Raw genomic sequence first — 24,586 nt, 5'->3', positions numbered from 1 at the left:
TAAATTTCTGTAATTTAACGGCCATTAGATAATGGTAAATTTCTGTAATTTAATGTACGTTATTCAACAGTAAATTTCTGTAATTTTACGGCCGTTATATAATGGTAAATTTCTGTAATTTAATGTACGTTATTCAACAGTAAATTTCTTTAGTTTAACGTACGTTATTCTATAGTAAACTTTTGCAACTTACTGTTTGTTATTTTATGGTAAATTTCTGTAATTTAACGACCGCTATTCTCTGGTAAATTTCGATAATTTAACGCCTGTTATTCTACTGTAAATTTCTGTATTTTAACATCTGTTATTCTATGGTAAATTTCTGTCATTTAACATCTGTTATTCTATGGTAAATTTCTGCAAGTTAACGTCCATTATTCTACGGTAAATTTTTGGAATTTAATGTCAGTTATTCTACAGCAAATTTCTGTAGTTTAACGTCGGTTATTCCATGGTAAATTTCTGTAAGTAAATGTCCATTATTCTACGGTAAGTTTCTGTAATTTACCGACCATTATTTTACAGTAAATTTCTGTAATTTAATGTCTGTTATTCTACTGTAACCAGGAGGCTGACACAGAGGGATCCATTTGCTGTACGTTATTAAACACAGTTTATTAACAAACATACAGTATGCACTGGTGCATGAAATCACATGAATCACAGGCTTATAGGGTCGATAGGCAGGCAACTGACATTCGTGTATCAGAGTAGGCATGGGTCAGGGGCAGGCAGCGAGATGCAAGATCGGTAAGACAGTCAGGTAATCAAGGCAGGCGACAGGCAAGACAAGGTCGAGGACAATCCGGGTTGGCAACAGGAGATCAGGCAAGGGTAAGTAACGCTCAGTCAGCAGGGCAGAACAAGACTTCGCAATGAAGTGAGAGCGAGAGCTGCTTTTATGTGTGTGTGTGTGTGTGTGTGTGTGTGTGTGTGTGTGTATGTGTGTGTGTGTGCTGGAGTAACAAGAGTCAGGTGCAGTTTAATCAGCTAGCTGAATGGGTTTGTGGGAGATGTAGTGTTCAATAGTCCAGTGAAGAAGACATCTGCTGGCCTGCGAGGGGAATGACTGGGACCAAGTCGGTGAAATCTACTTTGTTATTCTAATTTTAAGTTGGTTTTTTTCGCCACCCCACCACATTTTTTTTGTGTCTGAAATTAAAGTACTTTTAAGTAGCGTTGGAATCCTGTACATTTTATTTTTACCTCAATTTAGAACATTAGAAAACAAATATCCAGCTCCAATGCTCAACATTTTACAGAGGACAGCTTTCACAGTTTGAGAGAAGTGACACAATGGCTCGGTGGCAATCACTGTTGTCTCACAGCAGGATCTGAAATCGATTCCTGACAAGGACAGGATGCCTTTTTGTGTGGTGACTGCATGTTCTTCCTGTGTCAGTGCGGGTTTACGCTGGTGTCCACTCATAGCAAAAAAAAAGGTACACTGTAAAACCCAATAGGTTAAGGTAACTCAAACCATTTGAGGAAATTGATTGCAACAAATCATTTAAGTTCAAAAATGAATCCTAATGAGTACTGTGAACTTAATCCATTTGAGTAAAAGAAGCAATTTGGGGAGAGTAAAACTCAATAAATGAAGAGAACTCAAACCAACTGAGTATTGTAAAACTCATCAAGTTAAGGCAACTCAAACCGTTTGCGGAAACCGATTGCTACAAACCATTTGAGTTAGGAACCTAATCTATGAGTACTGTAAACTTACTCCATTTGAGTTAAAGTGATGAGATATTTAATTAACTAATTACCTTCAATACTGAGTTCAAAACTCTTTTCAATTGAGTAAAATTAACTTTCAGTCAATCTTGAGTTAACTACACTCATTTCATTTGATAAAGTGGACTGTTGGGTTTTACAGTGCAGGTTTTCTTAATTGAAGATGCAGATTTGTCACTTCCCCAACTTGTTTGTAAGACAGACCTGTTCAAAAGAAAAATATTTGCCTTTCTGTGTATGGATTAACTGTAATTGCCATTTCAGCATATATTCATGGTGATAACAGTTAAAATAGTTTTTAAAAATAGCTAGAAAATAGTTCAATAAAAAAGGTAACCTAATCTATGCAAGTGTAATACAAATTTGGGCATGAACCCCACTGTGGTTGGAGGTGTGACATTTCTGGATAACAAGCACCGATCAGCAAATCACAACATATACAGTCAGCAAATCAATCAGAATCCACTGAGGCAGGGTCTTTTTAGAGCCAGGAAATAAGTCAGCTGCTTTGATGCTAATTGAAAAGCAGTGTACAAGATGTGCAAATATGTGAAAAACAATGTTTTTTTTTATTTACAGTGAAGCATCAACACATGTTAATGTGCATCCCATAAACACAATTACTGCTTCAAAAACTTATTAGACGGCTCCTTTAATTAAGTCTAAATGGGAAATAAACCCTTCTCCAATCAACAGTGCAGGAAAAACTGTATATGTATAACCCCACCGGTCCTACAACGCCCAACCCGCTCCAAGCTGGGATTAAACCGGTGACCTTCCACATGGGAGTCGGTTGCTCTACCAAGGAGGCTAAAGACCAGGCCCTTTAGCATCTGTCGCTAGAGCACCTTTAGAGGTCAGAGGAGTGAGGTGTACCTGCACAGCCCCTTACGGCTGGCCTTCACTACACTCACCCCGCTAAACCTCACTCCCATCCAGGTCACGGCACCAATGTAACCCCGCCGGTCCTACACCACCCAACCCGCTGCAAGCTGGTATCGAACCAGCGATCTTCTGCATGGGAGTCTGTTGCTCTACCAAGGAGTCTAAAGACCATGGCCTCTAGCGTTTATCGCTAGAGCACCTTTAGAAGTCAGAGGAGTGAGGTTTACCTGCACAGCACACACTAGCTGGCCTCCGTTACATATGCACCAATGGACACCTTCAATTCGTAATAATGTGAGTAACAGCAAGTCACTGGCAGTCTGCAATCAGCAAACACAGTGAAAAGTCCCAGCGGTGGTCAGTCTGTTTTCAGCGCTCTTTCAATGCCATAACTAGTTATAATCATTATTGAGCTAAGTCATTTAAAAAAACTTTGAGGTCAGTTTAAAAACCGAGGGCTGATGGTGAATTAGTTGCAGGTTTTTATGCACACCACATCCTGAGGCAAAGTCAGATGTTTTCTCTGATATTGCGGTATATAACCTTTGCAAACTACTGAGTACTTGATAGCAGGCAAGATTATAAATAGGCATCTCACTTTTCTAAGGCCGCAGTTCTACTAAAGCAAGGAAGACAAAAGTGTTCTTCAAAAAACATTGTCTACCCAGCAAAATAATTTCGTGTTTAAGACATCTAAACGTAGACTAAAGCAAGGCTAAAACAAGGCAATGAAAATCTAATAGAAGTCTAAGAACAGCCAAAAACTAGACTAGTCGTCAAATAGACAGATTAGACAGACTTTATGTGTGTAGTCATTCATTTCTGTCTATTTGATGACTAGTTTTGGCCTATTCATAAGACGTCTAATAGGTTTTCACTGACAGCCCAAATTTAGCCTTGTTTTAGCCAAGACGACTGTTTAGACGTCTATTAGACATCTGTTAGACATCTTTTTAAATGAATGAATGTATGAATGAATGAATGAATGAATGAATGAATGAATGAATGAATGAATATTTCATATTCTTCAAAACATACACGGTAATCGGGGATTCTCTTTTATGGTCACTGATTGAAACTCTATGATACCCGGTGGTGAAGTGTGGTAAAAAAATAAACCTTTTATGTTCAAGAGAAAAAGAAACTCAAACCGATTTAAAACAAGTGAAGGGAGAGAAAATGATGACAGAATTGTAACTTTTGTGTGAACTATTCCCTATTACTAAATCAAAACAGTTTTTAAAAATAAAGATGTTTTCAAATTTTAGCCTGATAATCGAATCATTTTGAATTCAGCTTCCCACGAGAGAAGCAAGTGTGTGGAAGGGGAGGGTTTAACAGTCAGCAGTGCATGTGTGCTGTTCTACTTTCTCAAGACCACAACGAGCTGCTTTGTGTCTCGATGTGCCGATGTGTTTTTTTTAAAGCGGATATTGATTAATTTCACACAATGTACAGAAAACTGCTATTTATGATGGGTATGTATTCATTTACAGGGTTAAATATCTATATTTGTGTTTGTGATAGATTGTTTTACAACATTTTGTTTGTTTTAAACTAATAGGTAAAAAATAGCTGATTAAATCATAATAAATGAAATTAATCTTTGCTGCTTTGTTCTGAATTGTGTTTCCACTCATTATTTGGTGTTTTACAGTATTGTGCAATGCAACCGGGTTTAACGTTCAGATATCTCCACTGAAACATTTTACCAATGAGGATCCACTCTTTGGCCAAACCATCATTCAGTCAAAAGATGGGTTGGTAATTCTAAACATATACTTTTATTTAATTTTATTTTAGATGTGTTCTGTTTCAGTAACATGTTACTGCTTTGTTCTGTTCTAGGATTTTTGTTCCCTCCCCGATATATGGAGGCCTTTTTGAGTGTACTCTAGACAATGAATGCTCCAAAGTAAACATTAGCGGTAAGTTTATCTTAGCTTTTTTTATAATATATAATATGTAGTAAACTTTGTTAATATAATAATAATGTTATCACTGATTTATGAAATTTAATAAATGGTTCACTTAAAAAAAATCACAATTCCCTCATCATTTATTCACACTCATAACTGTTATGAATTTCTTCTGTTGAACACAAGGATATATACATTAGCGAAGAATACTGTAAAAAAAGCTGCTGTTTAATGGTTGCTGTGTCAAACATACTTCAGTATCTCTTCCTTTGTGCTCAACTGAAAAAAACCTCAAACAGGTTTGGAACGAGTGAAAAAAAAATGATGACAGAATTAATTTTTTTTAATTTTGAACTAACTTCCAGTACATGAAATAATGTTTTACATGAATGTCTCTTTTAAAGATGAGAACCCAAAAGGCATGAGACAAGTAGCATCAGTGGCTAGCCTGACATCACAAGACCAACATGTTGTGGTATGTACAAACACTAGGAGGTCTTATATAATTGGGGGACAACTTACTTATAATATGAGATTTTACTTGCAAAAGGTTTAGCTACTGAAATATACCAAATGAGAAGTAAACTGTGCATTATCAGATAGCGTTCGCAAGGTTTTGTGTCTGTCGCAAAGCATTTTTTTCAGTAAAACCACAAAGTGTGGTTTCCTCTTCACATACGTGACAGACTGAAATGTATCAGTTCTCGTTCACAGTACAGGAAACAGTCGTTTTGAAAGCAGGAAAAATAGTGCGTGTAACGTAAACTAAAATGAGAAAATGTTATTTCAGGGGAATGTTATTGGTTTTATTTGTTGAGACGTTGGGAAATTGTTCAGGATGATGTGACTATCATGAGGAAGTCATCAATGTTTTGAGTCATAACCGTGACATCATTAGAAACCATAGTGACAGCACTTCCTCATTAAAAATTTGAAATGTAAAAAAAGAAAAAAAAGTCCTCTATATCTACTGTTTAATATTTATTTTAGTCGAATATGAAAGTAAATGACTTGAGTGAAATAACTGTAATTGAGTTTTTGTTTTCCTCTTTCAAGATGTGTAATCAAGTTAGAACAAAGATCAGAGGAACTGAGTATTTGAATGGAAATTGCACACTTATGAGTCCTTCTGGAAAAGTCAAGCTATCTCCTGCTGAATTAGGTATGTTTGGTTCATTTATTATGGGGTCTTCACATTCAACAAGATAAAATCTTATACCTGAAATTCCTAAATCTCTTTTTCCAAGACAACAACATGGACAACAACAACAACAACAACAACAACAACAAATACAGAGGTGGAAGGATCGATCAAGGTGAGACTGTCTTAAGGAAAATGTTGATAATGTTAAATTCATTTATGATAATGAGCATTCATAATTTATGGGGGTAAAAGAACATATAAAATTTGCCAGATTGAACCAGGAAGGCTAATTTACATGTATATTCTGCTCTGCTAATTTACATTTCTGTCAATATCTGCAAGTTAAATGGAGGAAGAGAAGAGAAGCGCAACCGAATCTTGGCGCATTAGAGGAGGAGGAGGAAGAGGAAGAAGGTATAATTTTTTGGTGATTATTTATTTATTGCAAAACAAAGCCAGCATACATAGCTAGCAACAACTAAAAACAAGCCAGGGTTTGCATTAAATGAAAATACATTAAAAAAATGAATAAAATAAAATAAATACAATAAAGTAATAGATAAATAACAATACACAGGAAAAGAGAAACTCTGGGGTGAGAAGTGACCTTTATACACCTTAAAATATAATATTATCCGAATTCACTGGTAGTTGTTTTTACAAGTGTTAAATTAAATAAAGCAATAGTTTCAGTACTGAAGTTTCAGAACATCTTTTTTAGATCCTGGGACAGAGATTGCTTTCGTTCTAGATGGTTCTGGCAGCATTCAGTATGATGACTTTGAGAAAGCGAAAGACTTCATCCACACCACCATGTCCAATGTTTGGAAAACATGTTTTGATGCAAGTATTTAAAAAAAAAAGAATTTCATAATACAAAATTATAATTGAAATGTCATTTTACATTAACCTCTCTTCTCTCTGCAGTGTAATTTTGCAATAGTGCAATATGGTAGCTCGATCAGGACTGAACTCTCGCTTCTAGACAATGAGGATGGTGCCAGATCCCTGCAAAAGGTCAAACAAATAAAGCAAATTTACAATCTCACAAAGACGGCCTCTGCCATCAATCACGTCCTGTGAGTCTACAAACTATTTTTAAAGCATTTGGAGATGAGTAATGGTGTGATTTCACATTGTTGTATTTGATTACAGCACAGATATCTTCATCCCTGAGAATGGATCAAAAAATAACTCTGAAAAAATAATAATCGTCTTGTCTGATGGAAAGATTCTGGGAGACCCTATGACTCTTGATGAAGTTTTGAACAAGACCCAAATGAAAGGTGTCACTCGCTACTCCATAGGGGTAAGTGTCCCATTTTTAACTGCAAAAAACGTCATCATAGATAACTCTGGTTCACTTTAAGTCTTGCTTAAACACTCATAAGCTACTTTGTAGTTAATTGCAATTGTAATTAAAAATGTATAATAAGTTCCATACACTTACATCCTCATGTTACCTTTAGGTTGGCGATGGCATCCTGAAAAACAAGGATGCAATCAAAGAGATGACGCAAATAGCAGATCCTGGAAAGTATTATAGTGTTTCCAGTTATGGCGCATTAAATGATATTCTGTCCTCACTGGAAAGAGGGATAATTGGAACTGAAGGTATGAAATGTACAAATTACACTGAATAATAACCCTTATAGCCACGAAAAAAAAAATCCCAACAACTACAGTGCAAACTGAATACCTGTCTAGAGTGCACACATGGGCAATAGCCTCTCACATTTCACATGACTTGAGATGATATTTGTAATTGAATAGTCACTGTATCATTATTGTTTGTTAATAAACTTTGTGTGTCAGGCACTCAGCATGGATTTAAATTACAGCTCGCTGAAGCTGGATTCAGCTCCCATCTCTTATACAACGTAAGTATGATCGTTTCAAAAGACTTTCTGGTTTGTTTTCATCATGAACTTGTACTCTTTCTTTCTGACACTGTATGTTAAATCTTGTGTTATATAGTATATTTATATCCGCAGCGTCTTTTCATGATGATTCACATACTGTTAACATTGTTTTGTTTTTGTACAGGAGCAGAAGGTTGAAGCACTATTTGGAGCTGTTGGAGCTTATGACTGGAGTGGTGGGGTCTTTTTGAAATCCGGCAACACGGTTAAATTCTTGAATGATTCTCACAATGAAACCAAATTTGGATATTTAGGTGAGTGATAATATACTATTCCCAAGTGATTGAGAGTAAAGATGTTCTCTTAATGTTCTCAAAAGTAAAGATGATGTGAAACACTGTTAAACATGCCTTTATCCCAATGTTTTTGTCGCCATTAAAATCTAAATGTATTCTTAACATTAGAAATCTTTTATTCCCAATTCTGTTCATTAAAATAAAAGTTAAAGGTCCTGTGAGGTGCTTTGAAATGTGCATTTTTGTAGCTCCTCCCCTTTATTTTATTTTTTTAATCACCGCTCAGCCAGTGAGAGGGGTTGAGCTCAATCGCATCAAATAAAAAGCAAATGAAAAGCGTCTTGAAGGGGGTGGGGCATATCAGATACTAGAGAGCATTTGATTAATTATGACTTAAGGAGAAACTGACGATGAGGTTATGTAAATATGAGGTATGATGTGACATGTTTATATCAGTGTTATCTTCTAAATGTGACTTTTGTCACTGTTTTGGGGCACACTAGCTAATAGATATCTTAAAAACTAACAATACTGATACTAGCATCAAAAAACCTTTTTAATTTCAAGGGACCTTTAAAGACAATTAAGAAATCAAATATTTTTGTTTCATCTCATTCCTCATAACTATGATTTATGGTTATATGTTTTCTTTATAATGCAATTCATCCAAACATGCAAAAAAACATAACATATTTAGTTTAAAGATACATAAGTTTAGAAGTTTGTTTTTTATTTTATTAAAAATGTTCAAATATATATATATATATACATACATATATAAAGTTGCCTCAACACACCTGCCTGGATGTTTCAAGTATACCTAGCAAGACCTTGATTAGCTTGTTCAGGTGTGTTTGATTAGGGTTGGAGCTAAAATGTGCAGGACACCGGCCCTCCAGGAACAAGTTTGGTGACCACTGATCTAAATAAATGAAATTAATCTATTTGAAAGTAAATGAAAGTACATAATTGTTGAATCTCTTTTCTGATCACAGGTTACAGTGTCACTTCAGCTCATTTGCCCTCTAAGACTCTCTACATTTCTGGTGCACCACGGTATAATTTGACTGGTGCAGTATTCATATTTGATGGCTTAGAAAAGTATGTGCTTCACGGAGATCAGGTATTTGTAGTTAATTATTATTAACATATCCGACTACTTTCATTTTCAAATGGTTTTATTTTATATATACACAGTTAATGACAAAAACTTAATCCTCCAATGACATTTGAATTATTTGTCATTATTTTCCAACCTTAATGTCCAATGACCTATTAAATAAGCTTCTCTAGTAAATCTAAAAAGCCTGTTTAAGTCTTTAAACTGCACTACAGTGAATATCTTACTAAATTACTAGTACAATATTATATAACCGTAATATGTACTGTATCATGGCAAAGAGAAAACAAATTATTAGAAAATTTTGCAATATAATGATAATTGTGCTAATAATTTTGTCTTCAACTGTACATTTTGTCACTAAAATGAAATCTTTAAATGGCATTCACAGTACACATTCATAATAAAACCAAGCCCCAGTTTGCAAATGTAAATTTGATAATCAATAAATGATGTTTAGGTTGGATCTTACTTTGGATCGGTTCTTTGTGCCTTGGATATTAATAAGGATGAACACACAGATCATCTATTAGTTGGAGCTCCACATTTCCATCTGAATGGGGAAGAAGGCAAAGTGCTAGTGTACAAACTGAATCAAGTAAGACTATTGTTTTATGTGTGACTGCATTAGCATGAATAATAGCTAACGGTCTTGTTTTTCTCTAAGGAGGACAGGTTTGAACGTGCGCCCGTGGAGCTGCGGGGTGATGCAGGACAGACCTTTGCCAGGTTTGGTGCAGCCATTGGCTCTATTGGAGACATTGATAACAACAAGTTTAATGATGTAGCAGTAGGTGCTCCTCTGGAAACAGGCTCAGCTGGAAGCGTTTACATCTACAGTGGTTTCGAAGAAGGTCTTCGCTTTTCACAAGTGAGTTTAAGCATGTGTGAACTTGGACCGCAAAATTAATTAAATTAAGATTTATACACCTGAAAGCTGAGAGTATGGTTTGTTAAAACAATATTTGACCGAGATACAGCTATTTGAACAACTGGCATCTGAAGGTTAAACATAATCAAAATATTAGTACCTAATCTGAAGAACTCTAAATGTGACTTTATCAATATATTATAGCAATGCATTTTACTAATATCTTTATGATGTTTATTTAATCATTTACGGCATGAAGAAAATCTATATTTTTCCACAAATACATTCAGTTTAAGACTGGGTCACATAATCTTTCCACTTTTAGCTTTTTGTTTTTAAATAGTGTAAAGTAATATTATTTTCGCCTTAGTCCCTTTATTAATCTGAGGTTGCCACAGCGGAATAAACTGACAACTTATCCAGCCTATGTTTTACACAGCGGATGCCCTTCCAGCTGCAACCCATCACTGGGAAACATCCATACACACTCATTCACACACATACACTACGACCAATTTAGTTTACCCAGTTGTCTTTGGACTTGTGGGGAAAACCGGAGCACCCAGAGGAAACCCACGCAAACATGGGGAGAACATGCAAACTCCACACAGAAATGCCAACTGACCCAGTCGAGGCTCAAACCAGTGACCTTCTTGCTGTGAGGCAGTTGTGTTATCCACTGCACCACTGTGCAGCCCATGTAAAGTAATTCGTTGTATTTTATTTATTTATTTTTTGTTAGGAGAGAATATCGAGACGTATCATGTTTTACAGTCACCGATAAACTTCTGGTGAACTGTAAATGTGACTGTTTTCATAGGGTTCCTTTTACAGCATTGATAATATAATTTAATAAAAGTATAATAAATTAACTTAAGCCTTCATTTAGTTGTTCAAGTGTAAAATCCAGTCTGAGACCCACTTAAAGAAACTAGATCTTAATTGCAAGGATTTTATAATGGCATAAAAGTTCACTTGAAGTTCTTGAACTGGCTTTAAAAAAGTCCTTGTGCATTTTCCCTGTTTGATCTTCACAGAATGAAGCCAATAAAATGCAGGTAGTTATGAAAAAAATAGTAGTTACGTTACTTGTAAATCTGTATTTTCTTGTAAAAATACTTCATGATACATTATTTTAAATGCAACTTCATTAATTTATTCATTTTCCTTTAGCTTAGTCTCTTTATTTATCAGGAGTAGCCACAGCAGAATTAACTGCCAACTGATCCCTTTTCAGCTGCAACTTAGAACTGCGAAACACACTCTCACATTTACACACAGTCATACACTATGGCCAATTTAGCTAATTCAATTCACCTATAGCGAATGTCTTTGTACTGTGGGGGAAACTGGAGCACCTGGAAGAAACCCACGGGGAGAACATGCAAAACTCCACATAGAAATGCCAACTGGCCCAGCTAGAGCTTCTTGCTGTGAGGTGCCTGTGTTAACCACTGAGCCACAGTAAAAAAACTATTTTTATAGTGTAACAAATTCACTTAATAAGTGAAAATAAATAGACCTGAAGAAGTGCATTTCATATATAGCACCAAAAACTTTTTTGCCAGAAATTCAGAAAGAATTTTATAAAGCCGAAGTGTTTTTTAATACAATTTGTTGTTTCCTGCATAGAAAATCTCACCATCAGATTTTGGAATGAAACTTGTGTACTTTGGTCAGTCAGTAAGTGTGGGACCTGCACCGGCATCAGATATTCCCTGCATCGCTGTTGGAAGTCTAGGGAGAGTGTCTGTTTTTGAGTAAGTCAAAAAACTGTATATACTGTTAAGATCAGAATTATTAGCCCTCCTGAATTATTAGTCTCCCCCCAAATACCCCAACCAAATAAAACAAACAATGATTTGTTCTGTAGACTATCGAAAAAAATGTATAGCTTAAAGGGGCTAATAATACTGACCTTAAAATGATAAAAAAAAATGCTTTTATTCTAGCCGAAATAAAACAAATGAGACTTTCTATGAAAAACATTACAGGAAATACTGTGAAAATTTTATTGCTCTGTTAAACATTATTATGTTACGTAATGTAATGTAATGTGCATTTATATAGAGCATTTTTTGTATATGGCCATACAACCAAAGTGCTTCACAGTCATGGGGGGGGGGTCTCTCTACACCACCAGTGTGTAGCATCCACTGGATGTTACAGTGCGCTCCAGTGCGCTCACCCCACACCAGCTATAGGTGGAGGGGAGAGACAGTGATAGATCCAATTAGGTGGATGGGGATGATTGGGAGGCCAGTAAGGTCCAATGGAGGGAATTTGGCCAGGAAACCGGGGTTACCCTACTCTTCACGAGAACTGCCATGGGATTTTTAATGACCACAGAGAGTCAGGACCTCGGTTTAACGTTGCATCTGAAAGATGACACTCTTTGAAATTATAGTGTCCCCTTCACTTTACTGGGACATTAGGGGGTCTATTTTGACGGTCCATGCGCAGAGCGCAAAACGCAAGGCGCAAACACTTTGAGGGCGTGTCAGAACGCATTTTTGCTAATTTAAGGACAGGAAAATCTGCTTTGCGCCGTGGCGCATGGTTTAAAAAGGTTGAGTTTATTTTCTTAATGAGTTATAGGTGTGTTTTGAGAATAAACCAATCAGAATCTCATCTCCCATTCCCTTAAAGAGCCAGCTGCATCGCACCATAAGCGGATTTGCTATTTACATATCACAAAAGTAAGTTAAATTTCGCTTTTGATCTCGTGAATAGGGAAACCTTCCCGCACAGACATCAATCAGCCTATAAATAATAAATTTCGTTTGTTAAGCACAAAGATTTGTTTCAAAACTATTTCTAAATTGAGTTCTAATTTCCAGCAAACTAATAAATGAACAATAATAACGAAGTGTGGTCAAAATACTGAGTTATTTCCATATACACCTGCTATGCCCCATATGGTCTAAAACCTGACAAGTGGGCAAATCTAAGCTTATTTTTAATAAAACAAATATAAATATGGATATAATAAATACTACTGCTAATAATAATAACATTATACAAAAGCAAATTGAATGAACTGAAAAAGCCTCCCGAGATGAAGAAAGTAAGTCAGTGGTTTTTAAATTCATGTAGGCTAGAAATTAATATGTTTTGTAATATTTTAATCATTTATATTTATATCCTATACATATCCTTATTATATATATCCTTAATATATTATATCTTTTTCATATGTAAAGATATTTGCGTATTGCTCTACATCTTGTGTGTAGTGTCTAAGCCAGGCGCACTTTGCGCCAGACAATAGACCGACTTTGTTCTGGTCTAAAGAACAGACTATTTACAGTTTCTCAAAATAGCAACGCACAAAAACACGCCTGCTTTTTTAGACCAGAACACCTATGGGCGCACATTTGAGCGCAAATGCATTTGCTATTTAAACAGTGTGGTGCAACACCTCAAAATGACCCTTGCGCCGAGCTAAAAGTAGCAAAAGACTATTGCGCCTTGCCTAGCGCCACATTGCACTGGGTGTATGATAGGGCCCTAGGACTGACACAGACTACAGGTCGATTGGCCCCTGCTGGCCTCTCTAACACCACTTGCAACAACAACCTAATTTTTCCATGTGGTCTCCCATCCAAGTACTGACCAGGCTCAGCCCTGCTTAGCTTCAGTGAGTAACCGGTCTTGGGCTGCAGGGTGATATGGCTGTGGAATTAGGGAAAATGGAAACAACTAAAAAAAAAAAAAAAATCACAGGGTTGACTTCAGCTGTACATTACTCTATTTTTCAATGTGACCGAATTTCTCATTATGTTTGAGTATACGTTCAGATTTACTATAGGATAGTTGAACCAGTTTTTTGACTGTATTATGTTTTACAGAACTATCCCAGTCTTGATTATCGAACCAACTATCAAAATTGATACAGAAGTCATTGCTCTCACTCACCAGATGAATAAAATATCCAGCGAGTTAAGCATGAAGATTACTGTTTGCTTTAACATAAAAAAAGGAAAGCTTAAGGGTAAGTGAGTTTAAGATCGCCGAAAATATTTGATGCTCATGTTCTATTATAACCACATTTCACTTCCTGTTGTTTTAGCTGAAAAATCTGAAACACAGGCTGTTGACTATGAAATTGACTTGGATTCTGGTGCAAGCAAAAAGCGCCTCACTTGCGGCGCAGACAGCCTAATAAAAGACACTTTTACTCTGACACCAGATGAAGAGTGCACTAATAAGAAGCTAACATATTTGGTATGTTGGTTCATTTAATTATTTTTTTTTTCATGTAAAAAAACTATATAGCAATGTAAACCGACAATCAGCTTGAATTTACTGTTTCAAATTGTCAGTGATTATCACAGTGTTTTTGTCTGAGAGCTATGACTCTTATTTTGTCATATTAACTGAGACGAGCTGTGTTTTCCTTTCAGGGCTGCTTTGATTGTTTTTCACCTATTAAAATCAAGCTGAGTTTTTCATTGGCATCCAACAAAAATGAAGCACCTATTCGCATTCTTGATGCATTTACTCCAACAGAGGTTGTAAAAGAGGTAACCTTTTATTATTATTATTATTATTATTATTATTATTATTATTATTAATAAAATACAGTAAAAATAATCACCCATTACTACTAGTATGGATATAATGGATATACTGAAATTTTTATAATTTTTAATGATGAGAGAAATGCAACAAAATATTTCTAATTTACTTATGTAAAATGGAAAAATACTTTTATATAACAGTGACGTATGTTTTTTTTTTATTAAAGAGTTAAAAATCTTCAAAAATATTTTTGATACTTCATCATCAGGGCTGATTCTGATAAAGAAGTCTTTGAGAAAGCAGAAAATAAATGAATACAGTATATGATCATTTTTGACAGTTTTTGACAGACATTTTTGTTTTCTAAGGACTTACCACAAGGGTAAACATTATAAATGTCTTATTTTATAATCAGTAGTAATTGTGTCACTTTTGAGTAAATCTTTTTATTCAATTCAATTCAGTTCATCTTTATTTCTATAGCACTTTTACAATGTAGATTGTGTCAAAGCAGCTTCACATAAGATTAGTAAATGGAAACTGTGTCAGTCCAGTTTTCAGAGTTGAAGCTCAGTTTAGTTCAGTTCAGTGTGATTTAATTTTCACTGCTGAAAAGTCCAAACACTGAAGAGCAAATCCATCAATGCGCAGCTCCACAAGTGCCAAACCAAGCAAACTAGTGGCGACTTTTATTTAAAACATCATCCAGTCATTATCCATACTGTACAGATTTTTGATAAATTACTTAGTAAAACGTTTATTAATCAACATTGACTAATGCATTATTAAAATCCAATGCTGTGCATGTTAACATTAGTTAATGCATCATGAGTTACACTGTTGACGATTTTTGTGAATTACACAGTAACTGTAATGTGAACTGTATTTTACTGTAGGACAGTTATGCAGTATGTTACTGTATTGTGAAAATTACTGTATATTATACAATAAATATACACCTACAATTATGTTGTTACATATACAGCAAGATAAATGGTTCTGTAAATGTAAATACAATATTTTTGCGGTAATTGATTTACAGTAAGTTACTGGCAAATTGCTGCCTGTAAGTCAATGTGGATTCTACCTGAAATTGTAAACAGTAAAACATTAACATTTTTATTTTCATGAATTAACATTAACAAATATGAATAGATACTGAAACAAGTGTATTGGTCATTGTGTGTTTGTGTTAGTAAAAACAATAACTAACAGTAAATGTCCTGTATCATGAAGTGTTACCAATGACTTAGTAAATGATCAGAAATTTCAATTTGTTTTCATTAGATTCCATTTGAAAAGGACTGCCAGGCTGCAGATTGTAAACCTAGCATTACATTATCTGATTCAAAAATAAGGTACGTACTGATCAAATTCTAGTCTTTATCTAGTTAACTTCATTTCCGTTTTAGGAGTGTACGTATTTATAAGACATGTAAAAGTATATATTTTCTTGTAACTAAATGTATATTAATATTGCAGTGAAACCACTATCACAATGGGAGAAACGCAAAACCTGAATATCAATTTCAATTTCACCAACACTGGAGACCCTTCCTACAAGACCACCCTGACGTTGACGTACCCCAGCATACTCAGTGAGAGGGTAAAAAAAAAAAACACTCACAGCTCTTCTCACAGTTGCATTTAACAGAGAGTCCTGACGAACTGTGCTCTGCAAACAGAAAATTGAAGGAGCCGCCTGTCCTGTGAAGAATGACAATCAGATTCAGTGTCATCTTCAACACCCGGTTTTCACAAGATCTGCACAGGTAAAAAATCTCACATCACATCTTTGAAATATTACCATTCTCATTTGTACCTTTTGTTTTATTTATTTTGTTAATTATTTTTCCAGACCAATCTCTTCATCTCCTGGCAACTTAATGACAAATCTGATCTCAAGAAGTCTGAGATTATAGCAAATCTTACCAGGTTTGAATGCTGGCTTGAACATTACTCTGGTTTTTGAACATCTGAATATAGTATTTCATCTGTTTTTATTGTTTATTTTTCTTTTTTTTAGTCAGAATAATGGCATTCAGCTTCTGGACTCTAGAATATATACGTTTAATGTGATGTATTTCCTACCAATTCTTATACGTGGGTGAGTAAACAAACAACCTGTGAATTATTTTACATAAAACCTATTGCTTTTGTAATATTGATTCATATATTATTATTATTAATAATAATATTACTATCATCATCATTATCATCATCATCATTATTATTATTATTATTATTGTTAATAGTACTTTTTATTTTGCAAAATCATGCAGCTCAGCCGAACCTAACATACTCCGTATTGAAGAAGGGGGAAAAGGAAAAACTCAGCCAATCAAGTTTAAAATTCAAGTACTTTAAACTTCACTTTGAACTAGCCGTCTGATATTTATTTTTACCATACTTAAATTGCATTGTATTCTAATTCAGTTTCAAGGTGAAAATAAGTATGGCGCTACAATTGATGTAATTATAACTATCAAAATGGATACCTCTAAAACTGATCTACACATCACCAAAATCCAACCAGAGGTATCACACTATTTTTTGCAAGAAGTGACTAAATAAATATCATCAAAGCCATCAGACTAACATTTGTTGCACTTTTTGCATTAGGTGTGTGTTCTTGAAGCTAACAAGGTGAAGGAGGTAAGAAAACCGCTTTTGTTAAATAAAAATAAGTAACACTTTGCTTTACTGTTCTAGATATTTTCTCAGACTGGATGATAAAACAATAATGATTAACACAGTTTACCCATTGTATGACTAACTGTTTGTTACCATTTCAGTAGAAATGTAGGATATTCATATCAAGCTGTATAATATTATGAATGTTGACACTGATTATATTTCATTATTGCTCTATCAATTTTTTCAATATTTTGCTACAGGGGTTTTGAGCATTTGTATTCTAATTTGTGTTATCAAGTATAGTTGCCAATATGATACAGATTTTAACTAAACATTTTTGGCCGATTCCAAAACTATAGTACAGTACTAGCTTTTTGTCCATTAAATTAGTTTTACTGAACATGGATTGGAATTTGTTTAACATTCAATCATTCCAAACTAATTAAGATGAAAAATTTCAATATCGATATTGGCCTTGTTTTTACTACTGTCGATATGCCAATACCTTTAAATGAATTAAACATCGGCCGATACATACCATTGGCCAATACATTGGTGCATTCCTATTATGAAAATATTGTCATTAGGCTACTGTTAATAACAAGTAATAATATAGTAACTTTGAGCATGGTTTAACTTTGGTTAGCATGATCAAAAAACTAGGTCAAATAATTCATTTTATTTATTACTTTAACATTAGTTTTCCCTTTAAAGATGAGGTAGCTAAAATTATGCACCCGCTTCGAATGATATTAGTGGTTATCAGCTGATTGATATGGGCAAGTAGGGGCCTTCTGCACCTACTAGTAGGTCCAGAAACCTGTTATTATCCATGCACATGGTTAACCAGTTATACTAATAGAGAAGAGTGCAAATCCAGATCTGTTTTTACATTACTAATGGTTGGGTTCAGGGTATGGGGTAGATGTTAATAAAATACAACTATTGGGAAATGTAATAAATAATATAAATAATTCTTGTTAACTTTCATCCACAGTCATATCTGATCTATAGCTGATTAAACATGTGGATGGATGATAACAGCCTTCTAAGCCTACCAGTAGGCGCAGAAGGCCCCTACTGGCCCATATCTATCAGCTGAGAACCACTGATAACACCCATTCAATTGAGTGATAACAATCGAATTGGCTGAATTTATGTATGTTCCTGTTTTTCAAAATGAAAACAAATGCAAAACTATAGTTAAATTGAGAATGGTCACACTTTATTTTGATGGTCCGTTTGTTAAATATAAATTACATTGCTTCTACATGCCAACTAATTGTCATTAGATTATAAGTAGACTGTTAGGTTGGGGTTAGGGTTACTGTAAGTTAACATGTACTTGCAAAGTTTCTTATAGTCAGTTAAATGTCTGTTGAAGGACTGTTAAATGTCAGTATCAACAGATATTAACCAGACAGCCTACTAATACTAAAATGGACCATCAAAGTAAAGTGTTACTGGGAATTTTAAAAGGATAAAATGGAAAACTCAGCCTTTAGGTAAACAAATAAAAGATGTAGTTTTGTCATGAGAGTGATCAATATTCATTTAAATATATTATAGTGAAATTTTTGGTCAGCACCACTAGCTACTGTACAGTTGCATACAAAGATTCATCCTCGTCTTCAGTTTTTTTATGTTAAGATTGAAAAGAACATATTTGTTAAGATTTTAGGTCACAATTCACTGTGTTAACAAACAATTAACTCACAATACTAGCTTAATAAACTACTAATTAGCTGTTTATTAATAAGGTAGAAGTTGGGTTTTGGGTAGGATTACAGACGTAAAAGATGATCATAATTTATAACATCTAATAAACAGTTAACATCTTAATAATATGCAGATAATAAGCCAGTAGTTAATAGCATGATTTGTAACCAAAACTAAAGTGTTACCACAATATATTTTTGTGTCTATAGGCATCCTATATCTACAAATGTACCCTGAAAGAGCTGCAAATAATCACCATTGAAGCCAATGTTTTCATACATGATGTTCAGGTATAGGTATATATTTCAACTATTGTGATATAGTCAACCCAGGCTCATTATTGATGTGTACCCCTATATACATTTCTGGAAAGCATGAAATAAGTCCCAGGAGGTTTGTTTCATTTGCAGTTTTTGTTTTCGTGAATCCACCATGGGCCGCTCTGTATGCTTTTTCAGATCTCAAATTTGTCTCGCCAGTGCCATTCGAGCCTGCTGTTCTCACCTAAATCCACCAGAGGCAGCTGTCGACTGACTGACCAATCCCCCTACCCATCCTCTTCCCTAAACCCAACCGACAGTATTTTAAAAGCAATCCAGAAAAAAAATAAGCCCTCATGGACGCCTGATTTTTACCACGTTTTGAGATCTTACCACGTTCTCACCCTATTATTTACTTGTTTATTTTATTTTTACTTTTTGTTTTGCCCACATTCTGTAAGCATTCCTAGTCAGACTCCCCAGTCGTCGTGGTCAACTCCTTTCAGCATCTCAAGTCCACTGACATATGCGGCAAGCCACTGGACAAACTGGTAATAGCGGTAAAGCCGTCAAAGCGGAGGTAAGTGGTCAGCTGGTAGTGCAAAAAGAAGCTGTCATACCGCACTGTAAAGACGAAATTCAGCCATACATAGCTCTGGCTACATACTTTGCGCTCTCCAGAAATATATACAGGGGTATGTTTTCCCAATGAGCATGTGTTGAATATAGTCTTGTGCATCAACAAACTGTTGCTCATTTAAACACTCTCCAACCAACAGGACACATCAGAAAAGATCATTGTTGAAGGTCAATACAGCTATGATGAGACCCTCTATTCTGCAAAGGATACTATAAAAAGCTTTACTGTGAGTGCCATTTTCCATTTTTTAATCATGTTAACAATATTTGGGGACTGATAGTTCAACTGATGCAATACAGTTGGAGGTGCCGGTTACCAAGATGCAAGTGATGACATCGAAAGGCCCCATCATTGGAGGATCCATAGGTGGATTTCTGTTCCTTTTGATCTTCATCATCATCCTCATCAAGGTAAACTTGTTCATTTCCTTTTTGTTCCCACATGCTATTGCATTGTTCTTTAGGTAGGAAATGATTTTGTGCTAATTAATGCTAAATAATGACAGTCAAAAATAAACATGTTAGAATCATTTCAGCAATAATGGTTTATGCTTAAAAAAAAAGAAAACATGCTAGCATCATGATCAGTTTCTAGCATTATTTTAAAACATGCTAACAACCTCAATTATTACTAACATCATAGTAAAGATTAAATGTTGTAGTGATGCATTGTGCGAGAACATGATATTGTGCTAAAATGTTAACAACATGATATTAACATGTTAAAAACATTCTTAAACTTGTTATTTCGTGTTCCACGTGTAAAAAAAAAACACACAATATGCTGGTATGATATGTTTTGATGCTGGTTCTTGCTTCTCAGGACCTAGCGGCAACTAGCCACTAGATGTTGGCTTCAACTGGTCTAAATCCCAATAGACTCCTTTGTTAAAATGTCCAAGGTTATAGCAGAAAAAGGTGTTTACAGCCTGGAACAAAAACAGGAATCTGTTGCTCTCCATAGCATTACCTCACTTAACTCCAGTCCCTGAATTTGGCATAGTATTCGTTTATTTGTTTTATGTGGCTTTACACAGTCTATTAGGAGACTATTTTCTTACAATTATCAAATATCAATCAATTCTGGCCTCCATTATTCTGATGAGGGATATTCTTATATAATTTAGCTTATAAATGTATTTGTTTTAGTTAGAATAATTTATTAACTATATATATATAATTTAACAATAACTTTAATTTACTTCAGAATCTATCAGATTGATCAGCTTTAGGCTATAAAATGCTATGCCTGGATTTCATAAATAGCCTATAGCATTCACAAACACAGACTTTAAAGTATTTAAAAAGAAATTAGCGTTTAAATTTAAAATACCTATTTAAAATACCAAACTCAGTAAACACTCAATTAATTAAAAATAAAGTATACAACCAAGCACATGTGGTCCGAATACAAACAAGTCACGTTAATTCATGAAGTGTTGAATAAATTATCCAAGGCACATAGGCCTCAAACTGGATTCCTGGAGGGCCACAGCTCTGCACAGCTTTGCTCCAACCCTAATTGGAGCAAAGAGCTATGAGCTATGACCCTCCAGGAATTGAGTTTGATACTGATCTAAGGCATCTACCAGGCATCTAGCAGCAACAAGACATCTCTTACTCCACCCGAACCTTACCTCTTTGCCAGTTTTCAGTTACACAGGAGTGTTGCATAGTCAGTGTTGAACAACAAGAACCAGCACAAACCAAACCACACCAGCATCTAAATATACCTTACCAGAATATGCTGGATTTTCAGCAGGTTTCACAACATGCTAGCACATTTAAATTATAACTCCTGCTGGATTATACTTTCAGTGTGATGAAACTAAGTGCAGCAGTATGCTAGTGGCATGCCAAAACATACTTTTTAACTATTTTAAATTTTAAGCTTTACCAAGGGAACATTAAACTTTGTCAGTGAATCTGCTTAAAATATACATTGTGTTTATATGTATAGTGAGGCTCACAAGATGGTATGTAATTCCAAACATAATCGTTATTTTGGCATGCACTGACTCTCATGTGATTTCAATTCCAGTGTGGATTTTTTCGCCGCCGCCATAAAGTGGATCAAACACAGAATCAAGACTGAAGATCTTCAAAGAGAAACCATGTGCACTGATTTATCTTGCTTAAGTTTGTGTCATTATTGTTTTTGAGTTAAAGTTAAATCTGGTACATATTGTTGTTGTTTTTTTAGTGTTGCATTAAGAAAGGTTTTTATTGAGTAATTGTGTTTAATATTGCATGTCCAGACAAATTTTTAAGAAAATGACTGTATTTAAGTCAATTTAAATCCTTAATATCCCTTGATGAGGGGATATTCCTGGATGTGCATGCAGAAATTAAGCTCAGATTTATTGATGCTCCAAAATTCACAAACTAAAGTCAAAGAAATTTTAAGTGAATCATCAGCATCAACATATTGGTTGCAGGAAAAAAGTTTTGGTGGTCAGTTTTTCCTGATTTCCCAACACCCGGTCAGTGTGGTATTTGACTGACTGGTTGACAGACATTTCAAGCTGAAATGTGTTTAAACGTCTTCTTACAACCAATACATACCATGCAACCAACCTGTTCATGCTGAAAGACCAGAAAAGAAACCATACTCTATTAAAACTACAAATAAAGTGATTAAACTGGTCAACCACCTCCTCTCGATGTTTAGACATTAACTGTCACACATATCTGGTCATGTGAAATGAACTTATTTAGAGTTCTCACGTGTCTAGCTATGTTTAGAATTGCATCTGACCAACGGGTTAGAAAGGAATAGTTAAGTTTGACGTTAGTTTACTCATCATCAGACCATCTAAGATGAAGGTGACGTTGTGTGTTCTGCAGACGTTGTGATTAGTTGGTAATTTGTAAAATGTAAGCCGATGGCTACTGGCACTTTGAGAGTCAAAACAACATATACAGTTAACACAAAATTAATACTTGCAGCTCATGACGATGCATTTATGTCTTCTGAAGCTAAAAGTTTTGCTTTATTAAATCATTATTAGCTTTATCCCACATCTTTAACAAACAATTATCGTGAAAACAGATCTGTTTGTAAGTAAAATATGCAGAAAGAAAAAAAACACTAATATTTATATTATGTGTAATTATGTAACAGGCGGCATGATGGCTCAGTGGTGATGGTTCAAGCCCCAGCTGGGTCAGTTGGCATTTCTGTGTGGAGTTTATATTTTCTTCCCATGTTCACGTGGGTTTCCTCTGGGTGCTCTGGTTTCTCCCACAGTCTAAAGACATGCGGTATTTGTGAATTGATAAACTAAGTTGGCCTTAGTGTATGAGTGTGAATGAGTGTGTTTCCTAATACTGGGTTGCAGCTGCAAGGCATTCTGCATTAAACACATACAGTATGCTAGTTGGTGGTTCATTCCGCTGTGGTGACCTCTGAAATAGGGACTAAGCTGAAGGAAAATGAATGAATGAATGAATAATTATGTAACAGCACTAAGATATTTGAGACCTTGCCTGATTGTGTTTCAGTCAATGAGCTGATGCTATTTGTTTACAATGGACAGAAAGGTAATATATTGTTTTTCAAAATTGTAGGCCTACTTGTAGATTTTATGAGTGTGTACAATCTCAGTTGACTGCTAATAGATCTGACTGGCATGATCAATGTCTTTATGAGACAAAAAGCTTGCAATATCCTGATTCGGGCCTGTAGCCATACCCACCCCTCACTGACAAAGGTCCAGAATTTGTCCCATACATGAGCTAATTCGTCCTATTTTGACTGTATATGCCATCATAAATAGTGAAAATAACCCATTGAAAAAGATTTTAAGACCAAGCGGAATCCGCTGTTGGCTGTCGCTTTGGGCTGACTTCAGATAATTAGTTTTGGCTAATGCACACAAGTTCAGAGGTCAGCATCCAGCTGTGCAAGAAAACATACAATCTGACATAAGTGAAGTCATCTTTCGCTACTGTTTTGTTTTAAATAGAGAAGATACTTTACAAGTAACTTTTATTCTAAATCAAAACCTTATTTTTGAATCAAACAATGACCAATAAAAAGGCGTGAAGCAACAAAAGCGACCAATATTAAAATGAATGTGAAATATTTAGCAAATTGTTGTTATCTATGAATTTCCAAATGTACTTTTTTTGGTAATGTTACCCATTCAACAATCTATTTTAGCTTAAATAGTGCTTAAAATGTTACTAAATTGCAATATTTAAATCTCTTAATTAAATAGTAGCCTAAATGATGCCTATAACCGCAAAAAGATGCACTTTTGAAGAAAAAACCCACCTGTTTTTACCAGTCTGGCTTTTAAAGTTATCGTTCAAAATGATTTCATTCAAAATTATAATGTTGTAAGTAAATAATGTTCAGGGATGGCAATATTTCAAATCATAAAACTTTGTTAGTTTATTTGTTTGCTTTTTGACTCTCAAAATGTCAGTGTCCAAAGGTTACAGGTCACTGTAAATGTCATCTTTTACATAGGCTACTCCTTAAGAAAAAAAGTTACGTGCTTTATGAATGATCTGAGGGTGAGTAATTAAATTTAACATGAAACCAATGGTTACACGAGTAACTAATCAAGAAGAACCATTTTGGACAATTCCTATTGAATGAGGCTATGGACGTTTATTTAAAGTACTGGTGTTTGTATTATGATCTCATTTTTGATGTCACAGTGTTTTTATGTCTAAGTTATAAAAACTATTTGTCTTGAAATTAAAACAAACTGAACTGAAGAGATGGGTGTAAATATGTTGGCTTTTGTGGTGAATCAATGCCTTTATTCTGGCTGAATTATGAAATGCTACTAATAAAATGTAATTAATAATTGTTTACAGCGCACATTAAGTTTTTATTTACACATATGTATGACGAGGTTGGTTTTAGTAAACGAAATCGAAACACAAATGTTCACTACACGATTTTAGACGAGGTTATTAGAAGCTAACTGCTCAAAGTATTCATTCTCATCACTAGT

At 34.8% G+C, this 24,586-nt stretch overlaps 2 protein-coding genes across 2 annotated transcripts in view; one reads left to right on the top strand and one right to left on the bottom strand.

Moving 5' to 3' along the window:
• LOC103908820 (uncharacterized) overlaps positions 1 to 16,065 on the bottom strand; it is a 52,190-nt gene extending 36,125 nt beyond the window's left edge. Inside the window, exon 1 of the mRNA XM_068213625.2 lies at positions 15,986 to 16,065. The gene's annotated coding sequence lies outside the window, so the exon portion shown is untranslated. The remainder of the gene's footprint in view (positions 1 to 15,985) is intronic.
• Positions 4,002 to 24,441, top strand: itgae.2 (integrin, alpha E, tandem duplicate 2). The gene is made up of 32 exons (XM_003200028.7): positions 4,002 to 4,100; positions 4,280 to 4,382; positions 4,471 to 4,550; positions 4,946 to 5,016; positions 5,598 to 5,703; positions 5,789 to 5,857; positions 6,028 to 6,099; positions 6,407 to 6,528; positions 6,613 to 6,764; positions 6,841 to 6,994; positions 7,155 to 7,299; positions 7,501 to 7,565; positions 7,732 to 7,861; positions 8,839 to 8,966; positions 9,424 to 9,561; positions 9,631 to 9,834; positions 11,467 to 11,594; positions 13,686 to 13,828; positions 13,907 to 14,061; positions 14,241 to 14,360; positions 15,646 to 15,716; positions 15,841 to 15,964; positions 16,044 to 16,130; positions 16,217 to 16,293; positions 16,385 to 16,465; positions 16,641 to 16,716; positions 16,795 to 16,896; positions 16,981 to 17,013; positions 18,924 to 19,004; positions 19,754 to 19,840; positions 19,914 to 20,024; positions 21,655 to 24,441. Exons 1-32 carry the CDS (start codon positions 4,073 to 4,075, stop codon positions 21,706 to 21,708), a joined length of 3,297 nt encoding a protein of 1,098 aa, XP_003200076.2. The 5' UTR covers positions 4,002 to 4,072; the 3' UTR covers positions 21,709 to 24,441.
• The last annotated feature ends 145 nt before the right edge of the window (positions 24,442 to 24,586 follow it).

The sequence above is a fragment of the Danio rerio genome, chromosome 15 (assembly GCF_049306965.1).
Source record: "Danio rerio strain Tuebingen ecotype United States chromosome 15, GRCz12tu, whole genome shotgun sequence".
NCBI lineage: Eukaryota > Metazoa > Chordata > Actinopteri > Cypriniformes > Danionidae > Danio > Danio rerio.
Note: the sequence above shows the minus strand (reverse complement) of the source record. Positions and strands in the feature narration are given on the sequence as shown.